This window comes from Phyllostomus hastatus, unplaced genomic scaffold (assembly GCF_019186645.2).
Source record: "Phyllostomus hastatus isolate PE091 unplaced genomic scaffold, TTU_PhHast_1.1 phas_contig_113, whole genome shotgun sequence".
Classification (NCBI taxonomy): domain Eukaryota; kingdom Metazoa; phylum Chordata; class Mammalia; order Chiroptera; family Phyllostomidae; genus Phyllostomus; species Phyllostomus hastatus.
Window position 1 is genome coordinate 2454810 of NW_025333530.1, and position 19741 is coordinate 2474550.

The window sequence follows — 19741 nt, forward strand, 5'->3', positions numbered from 1 at the left end:
CAAACATCATAGTTTCACCTAGCTGAGCTTAAACATGCTCAAATTACTTACATTAGCCTACAGTTGGGCAAAATCATTCCCTGATGATACCCAACATCACAAGAGACTATCTTACCACATATCACTAGCCTGGAAAAAGATCAAATTCAAAATTCAAAGTATGGTTTCCACTTTCACTCCATTGTAAGGTTGAAAATCATTAAGTCATAGCATTGTAAGCCAGGGACTGTATGTACATTCACTTGGCTGTACTGTGACCAATTGTGTGTAAAATAGGTTGCATATTCTAGGTGGTCCTTGAAGAGATTAAATAATCCTGAAATATTTTGCATCATTATGGCGACCTCCTTGAATCTACTCCATCCCTTCCCCATTAGATAATAGCCAGTCCAAAGCTATGTAGATGTGCTTTATTGCCACAAGCTAACAGTATAATTTGCTCTCTCTTTAAACTATGGTGGGTTTAAAGCACAGTAAGAACACAGTACTCCTTAGGTCAAAGTCATTACTTGAGATTTACTTCAGGCTTTACATCTATCTACACAGAACATTACTTAAAAGAAAAAAGAGGAACTTCTTCAGTGACTGAAAAATAGTGCTACTGAAGCCATTCTGTGTCCATGAGGGGAGCCAGAGTAAGGACCAAGACAACAGACACAAGAGCGTGGAATCACAGATAATACAGTTTGTGGTCACCACACCTGAAGCCTGAATTCTTAGTTTCATGGGCCAATATGGCTTTGTTACCTTAAAAAATAAAACACCATTGAGTCAAGTACACTTGCTTGTATACCCATTTAAAAAGACAGAACTTGCTTTTTAATTACTGGTTATTAATGAATAATGATTCTCTTCTCTTTGAGTTTCCTAAGGCTGGCATAACTTTCTTCCAATAGTGGTGGTAAAGGGTCCTGGAGAGGAAATCGGGGAAATTTCACAGAGGAAGAGATAAGAGTGGCCATTCTAAGGAGTGAATAAGTGTTCTCTGGGTAGGTCAGGGCAAGGGGCAAGTGTTCTAGAAAAGTAAAGAATATGAAAACAAAAGAAACCACTGTCAACAATATCCCTCAATACATCTAAAGTAGGTTTTCTGTTAAGCTCCAAATTCAAAACAGTTTTCCAAATTGAACTGATTTGAGTTCATGAAAAATTCTTTCTTTATGAACAAAGAAAAGATTACACACAAGTGCTCCAGTGAGACCACAGCTTGTGAAGTGTGTGTCTAGATAAGAGATAATTGCACAAGTAATATCCATAAAGGCACAAACCAAGATGCTTTTGGTGAGGATGAAGTTTCTAAAGCATGTACTTCAGGATTTGGTGATAGCAAACACGTTATGTGTTATATTGAATTATGCCACAGATTTATTTGATGTGACCTCAATTTGACAAACTCAGTGACATTTTAAATTTAATCCTCTCTCTAAAGTTTAAACAGGCCTTGATAGGTAAAATGCCAAATTTATCATATGTACTGTGATGCAGCATTCTTTGTGGCCCAGGAATCACTTGGGCCTAGCAGAACAGCTCCTTTAGCTTTGGATTTTTAAAATTTCTTCCTATAAGAGCTCACATTTATTTTCTGGGGCCAGGCTGGAGACCAGATACCACATTATTTTCTCATTTTCCAACTTTTATCAGTCTGTTCCCTCAGAGCCAACCTATATCTCCTCCTTCTTGTTAGCATATGAATCCATTTCTTCATATAAATTAGCTCATGCAAATACACAGCTAACCTCATTCATCCAATTACTTCTTTAGCTTAGCTAGGATATTCTGTAGCATATTTAATATAATCGAGGAAGTAGATTTTAGCAGAAATAGCAGAAATGCATTAATATATCAGAGCCAAGAACATAGTACAATGATGTGTAGAATAATACAATATACTTTAATTTTGATTAAGCAGTAGATCCCAGTACCCATGTGATAAAGCAGGTGAGAGCACTGCCTGTAGCTGCATTCTGATGAATGGTTACTTCCTACTGACCAGCACTCATTTTGTTGCACAGAAGGCACCGCATAAATGAATCTTGGAGACTATAATTTAAAGACAGCCAATATTGTAAACATAGCCTTTGGAGGGAGTTGTAATGCATGTAGTCTTGCATAGTTAGTTGTGTGTTAAAACAACATAGTTCATGGGGATTCCTGAGACTGAGGCCACCTGAATCAAATGTTGTTAAAAGAGGTTTGCATAGAATTCACTTAAATTCAACAGATTCCTTGCCATTCATTTGTAATTTAACAACATAAATGTAACTTTAGGTTGGTCTCTCAATCATTCTGTATTGAGAGATAAAGGCTTATTAGTCTTAGACCCATCATTGAGAGGCATTATAAAATGTAAAGCCATTGCCTTCTCTGAAGTGAAAGCATCAAATAAATTATGCACTAAAAGCGGAAACTGATAACTTCTAAAAGAGCTTCACCTTGTCTTAACAAGAGACTCGAGTCAGTCTCCCCATGTTGGGGTTTAACAAGAGAGATGAGAGTTTTCCTCCCAAGGAAATCTAGGCTGCCAGAGCACAACTGTCAAATGGAACAGGTGTATTTTCTGATAGTTTCTTAGCTAGTAAATGACACATTGGGATTAATCTCAGGTTGGCATAATATCAAATGTCACACACTTAAACAACACTTCATATTAGAAACATAATTCAAAATTGGCCCTGCCTAATAATTGCGTCAGAAGTGTCGTTACTGGCCATAATGATAATGCATTGAGAACACTCCATTCATTCGTTTCCCAGTCTTTCATTTACTGTTCATTCATACTCTTAGTCATTGTCATTCATAGTATGAAAAAATATGCTCAAAAGAATCTATGACTCATTCTTTTTGGAATCATTTATTGGTTTAAATATTTTGATTTATACAGTAATGTGACAATTTAGATTTATACAGTAAATAAATGCATGACTTAAACAGATAGTTTTGTAATGAATTATGTAAATATAACACGCTACTATCATTTCTACTCTGTTTTATAAGAAACCCAGGTTTTCATCACTTATTTTTCATATACAAATTTACCTTTCTACAGTGTGAAATACAAAGACATTTGGCATAATGAAACACGCTATTTACATTGTGCATGATTTAACATAATTAAAAATAAACATAATCAAATAAAAAGTGGTATAATATGAAAAGCAAAAAGATACAGTAGATGTTTATAACCCTATAAGTGCTTGCATACTTTTACATTTACTAGTATTCTTAAAATTCTAGTGAAATGAGACATGTTTTATCATTTCTCTAAACCTGTACTACTGAATAAAGAAAACTATTTTAAAATATAATATGAAACACTAAATGAAACATATTTTTAAATTAATGGTACAGGCTTAGGAGATGCATTCATCTTTTAAAACATGAAAAATAGCTTGATATTTCAAACTATGTGTAATTTAACCATGCCCTACAGATTTATTAGTATATTTACCTGGTATTATTTGATGATATTGTAATATAAGTTTGCGATAAGTAGATTTTTAAAAGAAATGATTCACAAAGTATAATCTGATAGCAAAATAGCAGATATACAATATTATTTACATTGCAGACCAAACCAAAAATTTAGACCTGTGAAATTACAGTAATGAATTGGATGAAACATTAAAATAATCATGTGTCTGGTTAAGTGAAACCTACCCCATGCAGAGGAAGTGAAAGAAGGCCCAGTATATTGTAACTATGTATTTTTACTAAGTGGGTTGCGAATCCTATTTATTATTATATACTCTGGAATGTTTGATGGAGATGCATTGGCTGTTTATCATATGCATTGAAATGAGCAGGCATTTTTTTTTATCTAAAGTACTGTTTGGGATATGAGACCCTTTGGTTTTGTAAATGACTACTCACAGCTGAAAAGTCAGAAGTCAGGTAGGTAGATTTTGAAATAAAGAATGATATGTATTATTTCTGAAATGCACTTAATTCATTTTAAAAGCATAATCAGGCAGTTTTGTCACTTGATTAACAATGCTATAATGAGTAACAGGCAGCCATTATAAAACTTTTGAGTGTTTTCAAGGCAAAATTCTCAGGAAGATTTTTTTAATATGGAAAATTCTGTTCATTCGACTCTGAAAAACCATTAACTATTTTTTTCTATTTGAACCTAACCTGACTTCCCTAGTAAGCATAACCAACCATGATGATGTGATTCAGTTTCCACATAGAGTAATTTTTGCTCATCTCCAGATTCTTAGAGGAGACAATTAGTAGCTTGCCAAATTGGGCCTTACATATCAATTCAGCAGGAGATAACAAAATAGAGGGAAAAATGGGACTGTGGATCGCAGCTATGCAAATTTCATCTTAATTTCTTTTGTTTTTTTCTCAACTACATTTCCTCTATTTTTACATTCATTATTAAAAATGTTTCTCTCAAGAAATAAAAAATGATAAAGTTATTAAGGGTCTTATTTCTTAATTTGAATAAGTATTATGATTGTCTATCATTTCAAGACAAATGCTTTCTTAATACTGAAAATCACAGGAAGAAATTAATTGGCAGTTTCATAACTGTCAATTTATATGGTAGCTGCCTGTTTTTCTCACAGTTCCAAAATAATTTGATCAGTGTTAAATACATAATCTGTTAACACAGAAATTCTTCCTTTTAGAAGTTTTTAATTCTCTGAAGTTCTCATATCCTTATCTTTGTTTGACTACCTGATGTGATAGAGTAGAGGAACCCTGAGGTGTGTGACAAAGAAGTCCAGATGAGAATAAGACCCGAAAATCAGAGGCATTTGATTTAGTGAAGCATATCTTTCCAGAGAAAAAAAAAGCTGTATTATTTTTATATATTTTCTGTTACTGAACACAAATAAACATCATGGAGACAATGTGTTAAGTATTTTGAATGTAATAATAGTACACTAACATAAGAAAAACATGAATAAGATAAAATATTTAGTTTTAGAAATTAAAGATTCTTTAAATCTTGTTAAAGTACTGTTAAAATTATTGTAGTGTCAAGAGTACCTAAAATGCAAAAGCATACTCTTATGTCTTCCTCATTCTTATTCTTTCAAATAAGATATTTTACTTTTTTTCCTTATGAATAAAAAACTCTGCTACAAGTAATTGAATTTTCCCTGGGGAAAAAATGGCTTTGAATTGAGATTTGTAAATGATTATACCTTGAGGTATCGCAAAATGATCCAACCTGTGTCTTTTTGTGTTTAAGAACTTGGTAATTTGTTAATTCTGGCAAATAAGTAAAAGCTGTGGTTACAAATAGCTATTTGAATATATGTTAAAATCTCAAAGACACAGAGCTAACAATTATGAAATACATTGTATGTTGCTTTTTCAATAGAGTAGCCTTATAAAATTGATGGCAAATGTTTTCAAACCCTCACAAAAGATTCAAAACACCATGCTGTGTGAAACTGAGTTACAGAGGGCTAAACAGGAAGCATGACTGTTAATCAGTTACTTCTGGGTAAAGAGAGTAAAATCAAGTAGTATTTGGTATGTTCACCTTATTGGGAAGTAGTTTTTAGGAAATGATTTCCCTACAAATAAAAAAGATACTTTTTTCTGTTTCAATCTTTGACAGTGTGATACTCAAGTAAAAATTTACTATTTAAAAATAAAAGAATTTTTTTAAATTAAGGTGTTTGCACAGGAAAAATATGAGGTTGTCCTAAAAGATTTGCCCTAATACCTCTTAAGAAAATGTTTAAATTCAGCTAAAACAAACAACATATATACTTTTTAGACCCATGTTTCTCTTAACATATGAAGTCTCTGGAAGCCCAGGTCTCAATTTTCTCATTTGGGCTAGATCAATTTCTAATCCAAATGATCTACATCTAATGTCCACCTTTGTTTCCTTACCCACTATCCCACAGTGTTCAACCATGTAACATTGAAATGGGGGGGCCAGCCAGAATAATAAATTCTGTTTTCACATCCTTCTAAGAGTGAGAGTAACAGAAAGAGAGAGAGAGAGAGAGAGAGAGAGAGAGAGAGAAAGAGAAAGAGAGAGAAGGAAAGTGAGGAGGAGGAAAGGAGGCAAGAAGGGAAAGAAGGAAGGGAAAAAGGGAGGGGAAGGGAAGGAAAGCAAGAATAAAAAAATAGAAAGAGAGGCTGAGGATACTGACAAACTTTAAGAACCTAATTACTTTACTTCACATAATACCTTTACATATAGCCCACTCATGTTAACGTTCACCAGCAGTGTCATCAAGAAATAATATTAAATTCTGTTGATATTCAAATTATAGCCACACTCAATATTTAGACTCTTGCATGGGTTATCATTCTCATAAAGAATATACTAATATTTAATTAGATCATATAGCCAGTATTGATTGAAGACATAATACCAAGCTTTCCCAACAGAAAACTTTTATACTGGTGGGTATACATAACACAAGAAGTTATTTTTGTTCCTTTTAATAGTTTCACTATTATTAACATACTTAGGTTTCTGTTTTATCAAAGTTTGACATGTTGAATTTCATATTCTGTTAAATATTAATACTATGTTTAGTATCTATACAGTTGGCCCTTGAACAATGTGAGAAGTTAGTGCCACCAATCCCTATGAAGTTGAAAATTCACATATAACTGTGAATCCCCAAAAACTCAGTTGTCCCTGGGTATTTGAGAGGGATTCATTCTAGAACCCCGGCAGATACCCAAATCCATGGGTGTCCAAGTCCCATATATGAAATGGCATGGGACGTTGCATGCGGTAGGCCTTCTGCATCCACAGATTCCCAGCCACAGACTGAAGATACTGTTTTCTATCTGCAGTTGCTTGAAACCATGAATGCAAAATCTGGAGATTAAAGAGCCAATTGTATATTTGTTAGAAAAAATCCATGTGTAAGTGGACCTGCACAGTTCAAACCTGTATTGTTCAAGGGTCAACTGTAATCAGTTAACCTTCCCACCTATTTTTAGCTTTTGTTCCTGGTTAGCAGCGTTGGGCTATAGACATAATTTAAATATATGCAAAATTTGATTTTGCTATCTCTTTTCCTATTCCATGTTGGTGTCCTTTCTTAATTTTTTTTGCAGTCCAGCTGAATCCAGCTAAAGTACTTCATATATACTCATAAGATAGGATACTTTCTATACTCAGGTACTCATTTGCATTTTAGTAGGAGAATTCTTTTGGACAGGATAAAAAAAGTATTTTTAAGGATCAAAAGAAAGGGCAATGAGTACCAATTATTAAAGGTCATTGAGTTACATAATGAATGAAAAGAATGGATTTTATAAGTGCTTGGTGATACACTTGAAACAAATTAAAAAAATAAGAATAATAATTTTGGCTGCTATCCATGAGTAATTATCTTTGCACAAGACCAAAAATAAAAAATTAAAAAATTTCCCTGAATTACTATAGATAATTATACAGTCATCTAGTTTACCTTATCCTTCTTGGCTAAAATGGAATCTACTATAAGAATTAATTTCTTCTTCTTGACAATAATTTCTCATCAAATAACACAAAATCAATTTATTTAAGACTCCAAGCCAAAGCTGGGTTTTTATTTCAACATGATGATTTATACAAATAAAATTTGAAGGGAGGTTTCACATTGTTGAAAAACTATCTGGCCACTTTAGTATTTTGCTCCACTTTAACTAGGATGCTTTGAACCAAAAAAGCTATAAAAAAGAAGGGAGTCTTTTAAGTGATTATACACAAATATAATGATACAGATCACCTGTCTCAAAAGAAACCCATGCTCTCTTACTAGGCTTGAAAATTAGTGATATTGGCCATAAAGGAAAGCTTCTTGGGAGGCAATAATGGAATTGTTTTAGGATTTGAGGTTCCATTGGGTATGGAAACGCATAGTTTCTTATTAGAGGTCATGTGTTGTTCAAATTATTTTAACCTAAATTAGCTTTGACTCAGATTTTATTCTGAGAAGTTTGAAAGGTTTTGCCCTATATGCAAATTTGAACAAGTCTAAATACAGTATTCTTTGACCGTTATCCTTAACCCTTATATTATTAAAAATAGTTTATTATTTCAGGTAAAAGAATGTTACCAAATTTGCAAACCATGGCTCAATGTCACAATTTGTAAGTTTGTCTTATTTATGACATTGTCTACATTTTTATTTTCTTCCAGAAAAAAGAACATGGAGAAAAAACAATTTAAATATAATTTATAATTATATGTTATCTATGGGGGATAAAACCTCAAGAAATATTACATCAACAAAATTGTTCATCTTTCTCAGTGTTGTAAAACATGATACATTTAGAAAACATTCAAAAGGCTCTAGCATTCTGACTTTTGGAAATAAGTAAGCTGACTCTTCTGAAACAGCAAATCTTTATCCTAAATTATTTTTCTAACTGATTATTCTGATTAAAAATTGTTCAGGTTTGTTTCCTCCTTTTAAAATTTCTGTTCTAATCAAACTCTGCTTGAATTAATCAATTATGTGTAAGTGAAACATCTTTGGATGATAGTAAGAAGTTACCTAAGCACTTTTAATATTGGAAGACAGAGTCATCTTCATCTCTCCCACTGCACGCCATCAAATGCTATGGGGTGACTCTCTCCCGGGCTCCAACTCCCTGGAGAACCCCTGAATGAGATGAGGAGGCTGGTCAGGTCAGAAAGGCTTCCACCTGCTCTAAAGTTGAGCACATGTTTTGCTAGCGCCCAAAACCTCACTTGAGAGCAATGTGAAGAACATAGAATATAGTATAGGCCCAGCAATGATTTTAGGACATAAATATTTCTCATTCTTTGTGATTAAGTTTCAAAACCAGGGAAGGATAGTTTTTATAATGTCAGAATTTTTTTAAAAAGGATGTATGAAATTGAATTGTATTTTTCTCACTGAGTGTTAGCTCAGCCAGGAATGCTATAAAGGCAGGAAGGAGGGGAGTTTTATTTTCTTATCAACTGCACTCTGATAGTTTGTTCTTTTGTGCTAATTTTAACAGCCTTTCTGTGACATGTGGCAGAGCTGGTAGTTGGCTCTTTTCATTCCTTCAGTATAGCTGTTCTGACACTTTCATTTACCATCATCAGTGTAACCAAGATTAGTGCTGTCTGCCACCTTCATGGGGTTCCTGTACACAGCAGCTCAGGGAGTTTGGAATCCCAGCTTCACTGATCTGTGCGGCTGCTGAAAGGATGACATGACCCCCTAACAACACTGAAAATGGCTTCTAAAGGATTCTTCTCCCCTCTTTTTAAAGTAAGAAGACCACCAGTTAAATAAATCATCTAACTCTCATTAAACCACATCTCTATTATGTAAACCGTGTCTGCTTTCAGAGTATCTATGCTGTCATGAAGACAACAAGTAGATCTCTTTGATCCATCTCACCCAAAGCCCTTGCCCATGTCACTGTTTCATCTGTCCCTGTGTCCTGAGACTGATGTATAATTAACTGTCAGATAACATAAAAGGAGAAACAGTCTTTAAAAAGTGAGGTGGTATGAGAAGCAATTTTGCATGTTTCTGATTTTTACCTCTATTACTGCCTTATTTATATTTAATTATATTTAGTAGACCATGTTAAAAATATATTTGGTAGTATCTCTTCTTTATCTACAAAGAGTGAAAAGGCCACAGAGGAAGTTTGAATATAAACCAATTACTTAGGCTTGCCATTTAGTTTTGCTTGTGTCTTCTGCTTTCAGATATTAAGCAACAGTACTTAAATATCATATTAAGAATGATGTTTGCAACTAGATGAATTAACTGAGAGGATAAATTCACTATAATTTAATAGTTTCAAGCTATTTTCATTATTTATAATAGTCAAAAGCATGCTTATTAAGTGTTAAGCATTGATTGAATACAAAAAGACATCTGTCAAAACTTTCTCAGTGAGTCAACAATCCTATTTGATTTGTATAGGGGAATTTTCTCAACTGTGGGTAGGAAGATGCTAATTTAAGTTTTGCCATAGTTAATGGGAACTTAAAATACTAGCAAACCCACTCACCATTCCAGTTGTGTTCAGATTCATGATTAGAAGAGAGTTTACCCAGCTAGACAATAATAGGAGCTATAATCTTATTTACAGGCTTAAGAATGGAGTAAAGCTCATATGATTTGCTAAATAATAATCTGTTCATTAGAAGATCCTTAATGTATCATAAGTTTACCAGTTGCTTTTAGCTGTAATCCCAATACATTATTCTAAATTATGGAAGGGCAATTTAACTATCAAAGGACTGAATATTATTGACCATGGCACATTTGATTAAAATTATATTTTAAGAAGTAAAACTATATAAATTATTCCCTTTGAAATCTGCAAGCTCTGGTACTATTATCAAAATAGCTAAGAGGAGCAGGTTATTTTCAATATGACTACATAATCATTTTCAGATGTTTCTTAATTATACTACATATGATTTTCAACCATATTCTGAAACCAAAATACTATTACACTTACTAAACACTTGTCTTCATAGAAAACAGTGGTAATAAGCTCCTTTTATCTCTAAACTTTCATCTTCTAAAACCTCATCAAAGCTACAGTTGCATTAATTGTCCCAAGACCCATCTATATTTTCATAATGCCTACATTCTCAGTCAATTCATCCAACATGTGTTCTACTTCTACTCAGGTATCTGTTCTTAACTGCTCCTTAGTATTATACACTGTGAAGATCTGAAAATTTGGACAACATTACATACATACACATTTCTTGAGAGAAATACTATTATGGGTATTTTGAAAATTATATGACAGAAATAATCTGACAAGAGTATATTAATTGCCTTAAAGCATGTGTGCAACTGAAAGACTTCTGAGAGAACAGATTAAGCATGTAATTTTCTCAGATAATTTTTATCTGACTTATCACTTGCTGCTCATTTTACTGTTTTAAAATGGTGAATATTTTTTCAAAGTCCACAGCAGCTATATTATTGCTTATATAGAACATATCTCTATTTCCCTAAAAGCTCTATGACATGCAAAAAAGTGCAAGGTTCAGATGGTATCACCACCATGGCTTAAATTATTGCTTAAAAGGTTGTTGCAAGGTATTGCTAGGGAATCCTTTTAGATGAATGTACAGTTCGACGTCAAAAGTACAAAGTGAGACTAAGTATCAAGTTGATTTTTTATAACATAAACATCAAAGTAGTCAGAAATAAGGCTATCACTTTGACATTTCCTTCTCTGTCCAGAAGTTCATAGTTGATATCTTGATGGTGAGGATCAGCAAATTCTGTGATGTACTGCACACTTCAGGTAGTAATTAAGAAAATGGGACCATGTCCAGTATGCCTACTAGCCTTACAGTGAGCAGTATTCATCAGTGTTTATTTGTCTCTAATAATTTTGAAGACTCATACTCAAAAAGCAGACAATAAATTTTAAACCAAAGCTAAAATTAAAACTTGTGAAAAAATAATACTATGAAGCTTGGAATATTTAGCTTTCAAAATAACTACAAATAAAATAATATATTGCTGTCTCATTCAACTTGTATTTATTCCTAGTAATTGAGATTATTTGAATACTCTTCAGTGATCTCCAAATCTGGCAACATATTAGCATTACCTAGAGTGATTTTCTAACTATGATTCCTGAGACCTACTAACCTGAGACCTACTGAATCCAAATCTCTGAAGGTAAAGCCTAATAATTTGTATTCCTAAAAGCTTCCCAGGTAATTTGTTTGAAGCCAGCCAGATACTGCCAAGTTGATGAGTTGAACCATTGAACAGTATAATTTCTTAACACAAATGGGACAGCAATAAGACACTTGACTGATCAGTCACAACATATTAGAAATAAAGACACTAACTTAACTTTTCTACATCCCAATTCCTCCCAGAATGCCACTCCTTTTAACCTTGAAATAGTTACATTCAACACACACACACACACACACTCACACACACAAGAATATTCATTACTTTATAAAACAAACTATTTTACAACATGAGATTGACTGTGATTCTGTCTATGTTATAAACATAGCAATGACTTCTTTCAATGAAAGAAAGAAGGAAGAAAGAAGAAACAAAGGAGGAAAAGAAACCAAAAAGTGGTAGAACAATAGTGAGGTTTCAATTGTTTGAATCAAGCATGAGGAAAGAATTTTGCACACTATCTTAATATATCCTGACAATTTATGTTAATCTTTAGATAATATCAGTGTCTGTTCTTTAGTTCCTACCACAAAGATCTTGAAATTGAGTCTATAGTTGGGATCAATTTACACATTTAACAATAAAATTTGTTCAGTCATTTTAACACAATTTATGTGTGTTAAATCAGCTGGCTGTGAATTAAGTATATTCATATCAAAAAATATATATTCATGTCAGAGCTACCTATAAGAATCATCATTCAGAAGGGAATATGTTAAACTTTAATGAGTTGGCTCTTCATGCATTATGGTTTTCAGGCTGTATCTCATAACACATGTTCATAGAAGCCTCTGAAATGCCAGTTTTTGTAGTTCAAGATCTGTAATCTCATCACAGAAGTACCCACAGGTTATAATATGAGACTTGGTTGTTGGTCTCAAGAGTATAGGTATTGTTGGCTGAACAGCATCTGGTGCCACCCACAGCCTATGTAAAGTCATATATAATTCATTCAAAGGAATATTCAATGAAGTTATATCAAATGCTTGGAGTCAGATTGTATTTTGAAGAAAAAGCAGAGAGAAGCGTTGATGTCAACAGTGCCCCCAGCACAACTGGGATGGTTAGTTCACTTCAGAAGTGCATTGTTACTTGGGCCTGAAGTTGTGTGAATCTTCCTATCAGCCTGAAACAGGCCTCAGAAACTCTTTTGGTGTCCATGTGAGGTTCAGAGGTACAGACGACGGTGTTTCATGGGGCCAGGCTTGAGTGGGCGGGATGGTTTCCAGTGGCATCAGGGAGTAAGAAAGGGTCTGGGCATGGGATAGGCAGTACTCAAAATGCATGACAAGATGCTCATTGCAGAAGTTTTACTCTCTACCCTGATAATCCACAACACCTGCCTTTAACAAGTCAGGAACCCTGAGAGCCTTTCCAAAATATATTTAATGATGGTCATAATCTTGTGCTCTCTCTTCATACCTCACAACCCGAAACACACTATTTGAATTGGTAGCAATTTGATTCTGTACAAAACACAGAGCCTGGTGGTTTTCCAGTTTCTCTGTGGCTTTGCCTTTTGTATGTATCAATTTAATTTTGCTCTATTGCTAGAACTCTTTGGAGGAACTTGTAAAATTAAAAGCTTTGCTGCACTTGTAAATTAGTACTTTAGGTTGTTGTCCTCTTCTGCTCTGTTTTTCTAGAAGAGGCATGCACTTTTGCATTTTCATTATAAAACACTATGGTCTCAATACCACTGTCACCAGACAAGCAGAACAACAGTGAGACTACGAGAGGTCACACTGAAGTGCTGGATCCACAGACCTTTCTCCAGTCTCAGTCACCAGTGTCTGTCTCAGCAGGTCATCACTCACTGGACAGCCATGTAGTCAGGGGTTAAAAACTAAACCCCAAATAATTTAAAACATAAGAGAAGAGATTAATATCAGGGAAGATTTTAAACATTTGGATCCTTCTCCACACCATACTATACAGCATTTCTCTAGACATCAAGTATTATTTTTTAATTATGGCTGATATTAGCTATTAAGGTTCACAAAGCACATACTGTGCAGTATGTTTTGGGTACATATTGGGGGTTCTGACTTTGTTAGATAACTGACTTATTTCCAAATGATGACCTCATCTCCATCACAACGATGCTGATGCCAGTGAAAAGCTGTGGTCCTGGTGACTAGTCATAAAGTGACTTCTCCCAATCTTTTGCTTGAAAGAACACTAAAACAGGAGCTACAGGTGCCAAGTTATATTTAAAGTATCCCTGGAGAGTGGGTTAAAGCCATTTCCCCAATTTAATACTACTTGATTTCAATGGCTCATCCATTTAAACTCCTTTTAATCTGCCAGGCTAAAATGAATGATGGGTGTAGTGGTTTGTAGGTGAGAAGACTGTATAGATATTAGTCAGATGAAAGAACAACTACCACCCCTTGTTATAGCCACAATTGCTAATGGAAATATGGAAGACAAAAATACGATGCTTTTTCACAGCTTCCAAATTCTATGACTACAACTAGAGTGAACAGCCATTTTAAACTGTACCTTGCAAACATATACAGCAATAGTTTAACTACAATGATCAATTGTACTAAATTGGCAAAATGCTAACAGATTGAACGATTTTCTCAGGCTATAGCTTTAAAGATATATGTAGACTATAGTGCATGAAAAATGTAGCTTATATCATGCCTGTGATATTTAGTAGGTCTCTGGCATATTCTTCATTGTGACATTTATGACAATGTAAATGCTACTTCTTCTCTAAGTAAAATCATATAAACTAAGAAAGAGTTTGTTATTCTTCTGACAAACTGAATGCATATACAATTCTTGTTTTGGGCCCTATTACCATGGCTGATAATAAAGTAGATTTCCAATGATGCTTTTAGAATATGCTTCCCATAGGTGATCATAAGTATAGAGAGAATAACTATATGCTTAGAATAGTTGCCTAAATGAATCTTTACAAGCAGCAGAGAAATAGATTGGATGATTCCTGGGAGTCTCTTTCAGCCTTATGGTTACATAATACATTGTTTACTGCCAAAACATTTATTGATCCACCATATCATAATAAACTCTTAGTTACTGTGCAGAATAAGCATAAATGACCTCAGTGAGCTGGGTTCTTTCCCATGCTCCTGCACTGTAAGGAGCCCACCAACACAGCTCAGGGATTCCCTATTCTCGGCATGAGGACTGTACAGCTTGCCTTCATTCCCTATGAAGGAAGTGTGTTAATCTCCAAGTGCCCTAAAGAGTTCTTTTGTGAGTGATTACTCCCATGAGAGCACCTAGTCCCCAGCCTACACAGCCTCTCATAAACGCCCTGGCCATCTAACCCCATGTAGTTAAAAACAGAGACCTAGATGCAGGGAAGAGAGAGAGACAGGCAAGGATTCAGAGAGCTCCAGGTCTAGGTCCCGCCCCACATGAAGAATGTTACCCTAGTGTCCTCATAAGCTTCAGGGCTAGATGGAGTTCAACAATTATAAAAGTGATCACCATTGTAACATATACTTTGCATGTCTGTCAATGTTTTCTAGTTACACACTTAGAGAACTTAAAAACACTAATTCAGCCTCACAATGACATTGACAGTAGTTAATATGCTCTTTAGCTGAGTTATATCATAACAAAATCATAATGGAGCCAAAATCTCTGACCAGAAGAAGAAATACATTGTATTCAGAAGACATAAGCTATTAATGACTGTACCTACTATAGTAAGAAAATGGATACCCTAAGATTTTAAGGAAACAAATATTTCCTGCTCATTAGCCTTAATAGAAACTTAGGTTTTACATCTGATTCAAAAAAGCAAATCCCTAGACACACTGTGCTCCAAATTTCAGGGTGTATCTGTAATAATGTTTTCATGCAGTGCTAATTATTGGGAACTGGTCTTCATTTTAGCAGAACATGAGATGGAAGCCTATCTGTAACTATGGTGATTACTAAGTGTAAAGGTTAGCCACACTTCAGTGGTCTGAAGGTGATTCACTGAATTTAAAACCTAAATCAATCAAACTGCAGAAGACAGTTTTTTTTAAACTGAAAGCCATAAAATACAGGGTTTATTTCCTTGCTTTTTATTATGCAAGAAGAAACAACACTGTTGGCAAAATGTCCCACACCTTTCTCACTAATGTCAGTATCCAGGAATTTGCTCCCAAGAGTGGCCTTCGGAGTCACCCACCATGAAGGGGGTGGGGAAATACGACATGTCATTTAGTATGCTACTCGTCATTGGAATGCAGTTTAGTACATTGCAATAAATACCTGTATTTGTAAGTGCTAAGTTGAAAAGTGTCCAGTGTAGAGAGCATTTTATTTTTGACTGGTATTTGCTAGAAGATGGCAAAAAGACCTTTCTTCAATCTTGGTTACAGATGCATCTGCTATTAGCAAATTCCATTTCTTCTGGGTTCCATGCTACAATAATCAAATCTAAAGGATATATTTTCTAAGCAGACATACAATGCTTTCTCATCATCTGAAATCCTTGGTCATATGTATTCTCAATCTGAGCACTAATGAGTAAAACTATATCCAATTAATAGGTTAGAGTTACATAATGTACCAACTATACAGTAGCAGACTCTGAAAATGTTATGTGTAATGTAATTATCTAGAAGAGATATGTATAAAAATAGGTAACATTCCTAAAATATTTTGGGGAGTTACAGTTCTTCCTGCTGGGAAGTTTACCACACTGCCATGATATACATATGAAATGTCTATTCAGAAAAACAAAATTAGAAAATATTCTTCACATAGCATCTTGCTAAATATAGGAATATATAATCAAAACTGGCTCTTAAAAGTGATACAAATGTATAGGGAAAGATACTTGTATGTGTGACAAACAAGAAAACATGAAGTCTATTTATTGGTTAGTTTGGAAAGAGGGCCCATACTTGTTAAAATACATATATGACCAAAAACACTCATATGAACAGACACACCTGATTCCTCCCCCTACCCTCCAGGTTTTTAACTGACAGTCATCACCCACCTTTTTCTAGGATTATTGCCTGACATAACATCAATTCTGCTGTTTGTTCTCAACACTGCTCTCCTGTCGTGACCCATGATCTGGGCTTGTGCTTTTGGTGAAGTCTTTGACCTGTAGCAGGTCTCAGAGGCTTGTCTCCCGGAGGAACATGGTGCCGATGTTGTAGGAAACCTTCTTTATCCTCGATGAAGAAAGAGAAGGCTTTGGTTGTTTAGGACCAGTCCTTATCTCCAGGAAATAGCAGATTCCAGGGATTTCCTTTGGAAAGTTGTCTGGAAGCTCTTCACGGGACCGAGGAATGAATGTGAAACTTTCTTCCCGTTTTAATAATCTAAGAGGAAAATATTGACAATGTGAATCAAATAAGCAGGGGAAATGTAAATAAATGGACAAAAATTCAAGACTCAGGAACCCAGTCAATGATTGTGCTCATGTTAATGCTACTATTTCTTTGTAGATATGTGGCCTTCATAGAATTCCAAATACTAGGAAATGTTATTTCTCAGGAGAGATCCCCTCATGCAATAATAATAACAACAACAAGCTGTTCCTAGTACTACTTGAAAATATTTGTTCAAGGTTGATTTCTTTCTAAATAGCATTACTTGAATATATTTGTTTAAATTTGATTTTTCCCTAAAAAGAGGCTAAGGAAACTGCATAATACAAGTTTTTGTTCAAACATAAAGGATTTACAATTTATGTTTTGAAAACCTGCCCAGATTCTAGAGCACCCCTTCTATGTTTTGTAGACTCCTGATAAGCTTTAAATGTGTATCCTTTGTGTCTGATGTGCAGACCAAGCATTTAGCTTTGTAGAACACCATTCATGACTTTGAGTGCCCCTGATACAGGCTACTGGTTTCTGGCAATACACATTTTTCTAAACTCACTAGCATTATTTGTCAAACAGCTGCAATCTTCCCTTCTAGTCATACTTAAAGACCCTTTTTTAGTACACAAAGACAGGTTGTACTCTTTCCCAGTCCCATGAAAGGTTCAGATTGATACTCATGCATAAAAATGTAGTCCAGAAATTCAATTTGATCTGACTCTTGGACTGCTTCTTATTGCCTAGGAAAAATCTTCTAGACCCAAGTATAATGATAAATAGAACTGAACCAAAGAAGCTCAAAGTTATATCAACAGAAATAAAAACAGTGGATAAAATAAGCAGAAAATAATTACTGAATAAACAAACAACAACACAGTAATATAAAAGTAGTTTAAAACAGAATGGGCTAAATACCACAAGAAAAGTAGATATAAATGGTGTGTAAGTCTACAAGAGGAAAAACATTTGCAGTAGGAGGATCACGAAGCCTTCACAGGAGAGGTATTACACATGTGAAGACTTTCAAAAAACGGAATGTGGAGTACAACATAATCAAAAGTTTAGAAACAAGAACATTATGATCAGGACCAACACGTTTCCAACCATTTGATAACATCAGGAATAAGGTCAGAAAGTTAAGGCCAAAGTAGTAGGTTAAGACAAAGCTCTGAAAACCTAAATTAAAAGTTTAGACTTACTTGGAAGGCATCATGGAGCCAAAGCATCACCTTTTCCTCTCATCCTTGTAAGACAAGTTAACATTAACAAGTTATGAAACGTAAGAGAGGGGTTGGGGAGAGCAACCCTTGTGACAGAGAGAAAGCAATAAGAAAAACAAAAATTATGTGAAAATATAAGATCATTGCACAAGCAATGATAATAATTTATACACTAAGGGAAAAAAGAAAATGAATCATTGCTTTTCAAACATTCTTAATGGATAAAAATATTCTCTGAAAATAACAGTTGGTAATACTAAGAATTTTTATAACATGAGAAATCTATATTTACTTTTATAAACCAGAGTTGCACCATAGTATTTTTATCATTTTATTTCTTTTTAAGTTTTAATTTTTAAGTACATTTTATTGATTATGCTATTAAGGTTACCCCAACTTTTTCCCCTTTGTCCCCCTCCATCTGGTACCCACCTTCCCTCCAGTGATGCCCTGCACTCTTAGTTCATGTCCATGGGTCATGCATATAAGTTTTTGGTCTTCTTCATCATCTATACTATTTTCAACATCCCCCTGTCTATTTTGTATCTACCCAAGTATGTTTCTAAATCCCTATGCCTTTCCCTATGTCAGTCCCCCCTTCCCCTTCCCAGCTGATAACCCTCCAAATGATGTCCATATCTATGGTTTTGTTCCTTTTCTAGTTGTTTGTTTAGTTTGTTTTTGTTTTTTAGATTCAGCTGTTGATAGTTGTGAGTTTGTTGTCATTTTAATGTTCATAGATTTGACCTTCTTTTTCTTAAATGAGACCCTTTAACATTTCATATAATAATGGCTTAGTGACGATGGGCTCCTTTAGCTTTTCCTTGTCTGGGAAGCATTTTATCTGCCCTTCAATTCTAAATGATAGCTTGGCTGGATAGAGGAATCTTGATTGTATGTCCTTGCTTTTCATCATTTTGTGTACTTCTTGCCTGCAAAATTTCTTTTAAGAAGTCAGAGAATAGTCTCATGGGAACCCCTTTGTAGGTAACTCTCTGCTTTTCTCTTGCTGCTTTTAAGATTCTCTCTTTATCTTTAAATTTTGGCATTTTAATCATGATGTGTCTTGGTGTGGAACTCCTTGGGTCCAACTTGTTTTGGACTCTCTGTGCTTCCTGGACTTGTATATCTATTTCCTTTGCCAAATTAGGGAAGTTCTCTTTCATTATATTTTCAAATAAGTTTTCAATTTCTTGCTTTTCCTCTTCTCTTCTGGCATCCCTATGATTCAGATGTTGGCCCTTTTGGAGGTGTCCCAGAGTCTTCTTAAACTCTTTTTTTTAATTCTTGTTTCTTCATTTTGTTCTGGTTGAATGTTTATTTCTTCCTTATGTTCCAAATTGTTGATTGTAATCTTGGCTTCCTTCCCTTCACTGTTGGTTTCCCTGTGGATTTTTCTTTATTTCCCTTAGTATAGCCTTCATTTCTTCCCTTATACTTTTGCCATATTCAATGAGATATTTGAGCATTCTGACCACCAGTGTTTTGAACTCTGCATCCTGTAGGTTGGCTATCTCCACATTGCTTAGTTCTTTTTATCGGGTTTTGTTCTGTTCCTTCATTTGGGCCA

The 19741-nt window shown here is 34.5% G+C and overlaps 1 protein-coding gene across 1 annotated transcript in view; it reads right to left on the reverse strand.

Moving 5' to 3' along the window:
- Nucleotides 1–2843: 2843 nt before the first annotated feature.
- The window catches only part of GUCY1A2 (guanylate cyclase 1 soluble subunit alpha 2), a 324528-nt gene continuing 307630 nt past the window's right edge, over nucleotides 2844–19741 (reverse strand). The window contains exon 8 of the mRNA XM_045837914.1: nucleotides 2844–16948. Within this exon, the coding sequence (XP_045693870.1) occupies nucleotides 16741–16948 (208 nt within the window). The 3' untranslated portion in view covers nucleotides 2844–16740. The remainder of the gene's footprint in view (nucleotides 16949–19741) is intronic.